The sequence below is a fragment of the Myotis lucifugus genome, unplaced genomic scaffold (genome assembly GCF_000147115.1).
Source record: "Myotis lucifugus unplaced genomic scaffold, Myoluc2.0 scaffold_7856, whole genome shotgun sequence".
In the NCBI taxonomy this organism is placed as follows: Eukaryota; Metazoa; Chordata; class Mammalia; order Chiroptera; family Vespertilionidae; genus Myotis; species Myotis lucifugus.
The window spans coordinates 1-7085 of record NW_005878904.1 but is presented as its reverse complement, the minus strand read 5'-3'; the positions used below and the strand labels follow the sequence as shown (position 1 = coordinate 7085).

At 67.6% G+C, this 7085-nt stretch overlaps 1 protein-coding gene across 1 annotated transcript; it reads right to left on the bottom strand.

Moving 5' to 3' along the window:
• Positions 1-495: 495 nt before the first annotated feature.
• SLC2A6 (solute carrier family 2 member 6) lies at positions 496-6836 on the bottom strand (the record flags this gene model as incomplete). Its single annotated transcript, XM_006109284.3, has 9 exons — positions 496-1240; positions 2084-2229; positions 2406-2591; positions 2962-3070; positions 3669-3821; positions 4216-4427; positions 4966-5065; positions 5627-5833; positions 6674-6836. Coding segments are annotated over 9 exons (1432 nt in total), but the record flags the coding sequence as incomplete, so codon positions are not given.
• Positions 6837-7085: the final 249 nt, after the last annotated feature.

Sequence of the window (7085 nt, the reverse complement as noted above, 5' to 3'; positions counted from 1 at the left end):
GCTATGGGACGGTGGCTCCGTGCCTGTAAGATATGTAACGTTAGCTGTGTGCATATAGGCTATGTGACGGTGGCTTGTAACAGGGGCTCTGAGCCTGTGGACACTGCGACAGTGAGTTCTGTGCCTGCGGGCTCTCGGCCTGTGGGCTCTGTACCTGTGGGCTTTGTGACAGTGGGTTCTGTACCTGTGGGCTCTGTGACGGTGGCTGTGACAGTGGCTCTGTGCATGCGGGCTCTGTGACGGTGGCTGTGACAGTGGCTCTGTGCCTGTAGTCTGTGTGACAGTGGGTTCTGTGCCTGTGGGATCTGTGCCTGTGGGCTCTGTGCCTGTGGGCTCTGTGACAGTGGGTTCTGTGCATGTGGGCTCTGTGACTGTGGGGGGGGGGGGGGGGGGGGCTGCCATAAGGGGGCCCACCTGGGACCGCAGGCCCTGGCACCCTTGGCTGAAAATGTCTAACCGGGCTGTAGGGGGCTCCCCGACCAGGGCTCCTTCACGGCAGGGTCACAGCTCAATTTCTTTATTTTCATAAGTGGGCACACGGCTTGCAGACGAGCACTCCAGAGCCCTCGGTTCCCAGGCGTCGGGACGGTGCGGAGTTAGTGTTTGTGCTGGGTCCAGTGCCCTGGCTTGCGGGAGTGCGGAGCGCTGCCCGTGGTGTCGCCCAGCCCTCGGGTGCAGCTTTCCGCCTTCCTCCCCATGCCCAGGTGCTGGGTGGCAGCCAGGTGCTCGGAGCCACTCCTCTGCCTCCAGCCGTCTGTCCTCATCGCGGCCTCCGTGGGTGGGTAGGCAACTCGGCCTGAGGTTGCCCAGTGTGGCCTGAGGCCCCCAGTCCTGGGCGGTGCTCCCCTGGGCGCGTGCTCCCCTGCGGCGCATGGCTGCCTCCTCTGCCGGTGGGTCCTGGCCGATGTGTGGGCGGCCGGTGCTGCTGGCTGTCGGGTGCCAGGAGGCGCGCCCTGGGGATCAGTGCTGCCGGCCGTGCTGTCTCCGGCTGGTGGCAGGTTGCTCCCTCCTGGACTCGGGGTTCCGGTTGGTGGCCGACACGAAGGCCTGGCCGCCAGGGTGCGGCCCCAGGCGGGGCGCTGACCTACTGCAGGAAGGACCTCCTCCCGGTCCGGAAGAAGGACTCGATCTGCTCCAGCGAGCGGCCCTTGGTCTCGGGCACGCAGCAGCCGGTGAACACCAGGTTCAGCAAGCAGATGGCGGCGAAGAAGAAGAAAGGCACCTGCAGGCCGAAGGCGTTCTGGGGGCGGAGAGGGGCCGGTCACATGGCACCGAGGACCCTACACCCCCGCGTGAGCTTCCTGCCCTGCTAGGGGGGCCTCCATCTGCTCTTCGCTCAGATACCTGGGGCTCCCCCCTGCCCGCAGCCTGAGTTCTAGGGCCTTAGGTGGCACTCGAGGCCCCGGAGGCCTGCCCCCAGCCTTCCTCTATGCGGGCCTGGGATGTCCTTCCCGCCCGGGCCCTCTGGCCTCAGCCTCCCCCCGGCACCCCTCCCCACCCAGTGCCGCTCTTATTCGTCTCAGCTGCTCATGCCCCTGCCTGCAGGAAGCCTGGGAGCTTGCGCCTGCGCTCCTGGGCCCCAGCCTCCCTTCCTGCCCTGTGCCCATCTATGCCTCTGCCGGGGCTGGCACACCTGCCTCCCAGCCCTCTCACCCATTCTGGGCCCAGCCCTGCCTGGCCCTGGGTAGCACCGCCAGAGCTGCCCCATCAGACTCTGCCGGGCACTGGGGCTCAGATTCCACTGGCATCAGGGCCTGCCCGGCTGGGAACCCATGGGGGGGTTAAGCCAGGTGGGCGCCCTGTGTGTGGCATGCAGGATGCCACGTGTGGCTGGCCAGGAGGGCACACTGCTGAGACTCAGACTGCCCAGACAGGCCCAGCGGCCCGGGAGGGTGACAGAGCGAGTGGGTGTGGCTTCCTGGCGGGAGGTCAGCTGACTTTCCAGCACAGCTCCCAGCCCACTGTCCTCTGTCCCGACCGTTAGCTGTCCCTGCCACGTGGGCCGCAGTGTGGAGGGGCGGGCGCTGCTCTTGGAGGGCGCGGTGGAGAAGCCCTCAGCACAGCCCCTGGCAGGGGCACTCACCACCACCAGCAGGAAGGACTTGGTGAGGGCGAAGGCGGTCAGCCAGCTGACCAGCACGCAGAGCCCCGAGGCCACGCCGCGGGCCCGCAGCGGCAGGATCTCAGACATGAGGAGCCACGTGATGGGCCCCCAGCCCATGGCGTAGCCTGTGCAGGGGGGCAGGGGGACAGCTCAGGCCTGAGCTGCTGAGAGACCCCTCCCCAGTCACCCGACCACCCAGGACAGCAGTGCCCTGCCCACGACACAGCCACCCCCCCACCCCACCCCCATGACAGCCCTCCCTCCTGGGCCGGCAGCCCCCAGCCCCAACCGCCACACCTACCCGTGATGAAGAGCATGGTGGCCAGCAGGGGCACTAGGGTGAGGAAGCTGGTGGGTGTGGCCAGGGGCTGCTCTGTGCCCCCCAAGGGCACGCTCTCGAGGCCCACGGTGTTGTTGGGGGCCACAGGCTTGGGGCCGAAGTGGATGTACAGCCCCAGTGTCACGTTGGCAGCAAACATGATGGAGGCTGTGGGCGGACCGGCGGCCCTCGGGGCCAGGACCCTCTGAGCCGCGGCTCCTGGGAGCCCCTTCCACGGAGCCACCCCTGTGGCCCCATCTCCTCCGGCGCCATCACAGCCCACGGGGACGGGTCACTTCCAGACTGGCAGCTCCCCCGTGTTCGGGCGTCCACCACACCCACACGCTGTGCCAGCGGGCTGTTCGCTCCCAGGAGCCCAGCAGACCTCTGGGGCAGCCGGTGTGTGCCAGGCCCTGTGCCCGGGTGTGAGGCAGGGGCCACCAGGGCAGGTCCCACCCAAGCCCCTGGAGCCCAGCCACACGGCTCCCACCTTGTGGGACACAACCCCTGGCAGCCGCCGGCGGGGGTGGGGGCTCACCTGAGACGAAGAGCAGGACCTTGCGGCCGGCCCGGTCCATGGTGAGGGCCGCGATCATCACCGCAAAGAGCCTCACGGCGCCCACAATGGCGGCGTCATCCTGCGGGGGCTGCAGGGAGGAGGCCATGGGCTGAGGAACCCGGCCTGCTTTCCTGCCCCGCCGCCCCCCACCCCCCAACGCACTCAGGGTGCTCAGGCCCCACACCCTGACCCCAGCTCCTGGGAGCATGGAGCCGCTGAGCACCTACTACGTGCCAGGCCCTTTCTCTGGCCCCCGCCCTGGCTTGGGGGCCTCCCGGGCAGGGGCGCAGGACCCAGGCGGGACAATGCCGGGGGGGACTGGCTTCACTAATCTTCAGATCTCATCCCCTCTGCGCCCGGGGCCGGCAGTGAAGCCCGGCTCTGTTATCTCCCTCTGCAGAGGCCGCCTGGGCCTGGGGCACGTGGCCCCGAGGCCAGAGGCGGACACTGTGAGCCTGTGCTCCATGCCCAGAGGTCTGCACAGCCCTGACACTGGTTTTCTCTGTCATCCGGGACCCTTCTTTAAACCTGTAAGCTCTACTCGCAAACGTTACTCTGAGAACGGGTGTATGCACGGAATCAGTTACCAGCCCAGGAGGCCTCCGCCTGCACGCGAGCCCACATGCAGCACTGCAGGTCTAGGTGGGGCGAGCGGGCGCCGGGTGGGGGCGCTGGGCCGTGCTCACCAGCAGGACGGCGGTGCGGGTGAAGATGGGCTGCAGGTAGACCAGCACGGGCGTGATGCCCGTCAGCTGCTGCAGGAAGCGCATGAGCACGGCGATGGTGATCGGGCGGTACATGTGGGGGTCCCGGGCCTCGGCCCATGACATGCGGCTGCTCTGGAGACACAAGCGCTGCTCAGGGGGCAGGGCCAGCCCCTCCAGCGGTGCCGCCTGCCCTGGGCTGCATGGAGCTGGGGGGGACTCCCTGCTTCCCTCCTCGGGGAAACAACCCAGGCCAGGGGGCAGGCTGGGGGACCCCTGCCCGGACCCCCGGCTCCTGGACCAGCGGTGGGTCAGGGCAGACGCCTGCGTGGCAGGCTTTCCGCGTCCCTAGGCATCCCCCACACGAGCGTGGGCTCCGGGTCAGGTGGAGGCGGGAACACTGGTAACCCAGATTCCGGGAAAAGCCAGCGAGGCTCAGAGAGGCTGCGGCCACACGGCTGTGGGCGCCAGAGGTGGGTGTGGGCGGGCGCCTTCCACCGGCCCCCCCCCACCCCCCCCGTCCCTGCACCTGTCTCTGCACGTTGTCCTGGATCTGCTGGAACTCCCAGCGGATGTCGGCCTGGCCCCCGCGCAGCCAGGCCAGCGCCTGCAGGGCCTCGGCATCGCGGCCCCGGGACAGCAGGAAGCGCGGCGAGTTGGGCATGAAGCTGAGCAGCAGGATCATGAGGACCACGGGCCCCTCCCCGGCCACGGCCAGCCAGCGCCACGGCAGCAGGAGGCCTGCGGGGGGGAGGGAGGAGCTGGGGTCCGGCTGGACGCGGAGCCGCTCCCCTGGGCTCCGAGCAACCTCACCTGCCCTCAAGGCTACTCCCAGCGCCACCTCCTATGGGCATCTGCCCCATCAGCCCAGGCCTCTGTGTTCTAGACCAGGAGGGGCCCCAGGGACGGCCTGGCCCCTGACCCAGGGCCCTGGAGGGTCTCAAGGCCACAGCGGGGCGATGGAGGGGTGGCCTGAGCAAGCAAGAGCCGGGCCTCCACCCCCACCCCTTCCTGGCCTCAGCCAGCTGCCCTGATCCCCCTTCTATGTGGATCTCCCACCGAGACTGCTGGCCCAGAGCTGCCCCCGCCCAGGTAGGGGGGTCTGGTGACCAGAGGGGCAGGGAGCTGCCTGGGGTACACTGTGCGGTGCGGCCGGGAAGCCAGGTGTCTCCCCTCCCAGCCTGCAGCTCATCTGGGGGCACATCGCTTCCCTTCCCACCACGTGGGCTCAGGCCCCCCCCCCCATCCTGCACAAGGAGGTGCTGAGCGCTTGTCTTACCAAGCGCATAGAGAGACAGCGACCCGAACACGGCCATGAGCTGGGGCGTGGCCCCCAGAGTCCCTCGGACGCCGGGCGGAGCAATCTCTGACAGGTACACCTGCAAGACCCCCCACCGGTCTGTGGTGAGGACGCAGGCCTGGCCCAGGCGGCCGGGGTGGCGATCTTTGCAAAGAGGGGGGTGGGGTTTCCTGTGGGTCCCTCGTCCTGATCGTGACTCACCTCATGACCTCCCCTGGGCCTCAGTTTCCCTAACTGTCAGGGGGGCAGAAGCACTCAGCTCTGAAACGGGGAGTGTGAGATCCCGTCTCTGCTCCCCTGCTGGGCGGGCCCAGCCCCTAGTGGGTGTGTAGGGAGTGGTGGGTGAGACTTGGGGGACAGGGCAGGGACTTCCCTTTCCTCCCTGTTGCTCAATGTAGATTTTCTCTAATTGAGTAACTTGTTTGACTGTCAGGAAACAGGGTAGGAAGTTTGGGGAGTCCGAGTGGGGGAAGCTGGGGACATGAGGACAGAGGGCCCTGAATGAGCTGCAAACACAACCCCATTGACCGGGCGGTGGGGGGGGGGGGGGAGGGGCCTGGAGGCCGGCCGGGAGCCCTTGTCGGCCGGTGCTCGGCACAACACGGGGCTGCAAGGGGGCCTGGGGCCCGCCCGGCCTTACCGGGATGCAGGCAGCCGTGAGCCCTCCCGCGAAGCCCGTCAGGGTCCTGCCCAGCAGCAGCATCCAGAAGGCACGGGCGCCCGCCATGAGCGCGTAGCCGGCCACCGAGGGCACCGCCGAGAACATGATGCTCAGCTTCCGGCCCAGCAGGTCGTTGAGGACCATGGCACTGAGGCCCCCGGCCGCGGCGCCCAAGGTGAACACGGACTGGAGAGAAGGCGGGCAGGCGTGGTTGGGCACCGCATCCCCGCCCCCCCCATCGGGGCCCAGAGACAGCTGCTTCTGTGGGACTCAGGCCCTGAAGGGCAGTGAGCCTCCCGGCGCCAGAGGCGCACAAGCAGCATGTGGACGGCCATTTGCTAGGAGCCCGCCACAGGGAGCCCTGCTCTGGGGAGGAGGGGGCACGGGCCACAGCGGTGCCGTCCAGCCGGGCGTGTCAATGTCTAAAACTGGAATGGAGCAGACAGGAGGGTTCTGGGTCGGAAGCCCCTGGGATTTTAAGGTTCGGGGGTCCTTGGGTTCCCCCTAAGCAGTGAGTGGGGCCCGGTCAGTGAGGCGGGCACTCAGTCTGCTGCTCAGTCTGTCCGAGCTTCTTCGCTCATGATGGGGAGAGTGATGGCAGCCCCCTCAGGGGGTTGCCCTGGAGTCAACCAGCTCTCAGGGCAAGTGCCCAGCATGCACCTGGCACATAGTAGGTGGCTCCGTACCCCATGGATGTGCTATCTTAGCGAATGTGCTGTCTGCCCTGCTGTGACAGCCCGGCTCCGAGGGGGTGGGGTCTGGGAGCCCTCAACCCACAGGGTGGAGACTTTAAGGCCGCCTCCCCACCTGCCCTTCCCACGCCTTCTCCACTGTCTCACTTCCTCCTTTTATTTTAGAGGCACCACTGGGCATCACTCCCTCCACCCCCAGCCTGGAGGGTGTGGCAAAGGCCTGACCAGGGCCCTGGAGGGGCTCTAAGGCTGAGTGTCCCCTAGCTGGGGACAGAGCCCAGGGGGTCCCTCCACCCCCTGTCCCGCCTCTAGGAGCTCAAAGTGCGGCCCTTACCCCGAACCAGGAGGCCTGGGTTTTGGTCAGACTCAGGTTTGGATCCAGGGAGCGCTCCAGGGCCGGGATGACAGGGGACGTGTAGACCAGGGCGTAGCCGAAGCTGAAGTTGCCCAGCACGGCCGCGAAGGTGGCCAGGAACACCCACTTGTTCTGCAGGGCGCTGGGTGGCAGCACGGGGGGGCAGAGAGGTTGGGGCTGCGAGTCCCCCCCTTTCCCAACCGCTGTCTGTGCTGAGTACAATAGGGTGGTCTACGCAGAGGGGCAGCGCTTGGGGAGGGCTGGGTCCCGGCCTTTAAAACTGGCATCTCCTCTCCCCATGGGACTGACTGCCCGTCTCCCTAGGGGAAGACCCCTCTCTTGCGCTGTTGTCGAATCTCGTCCTGTATTCTAGCGTATATTTCGCCACCTC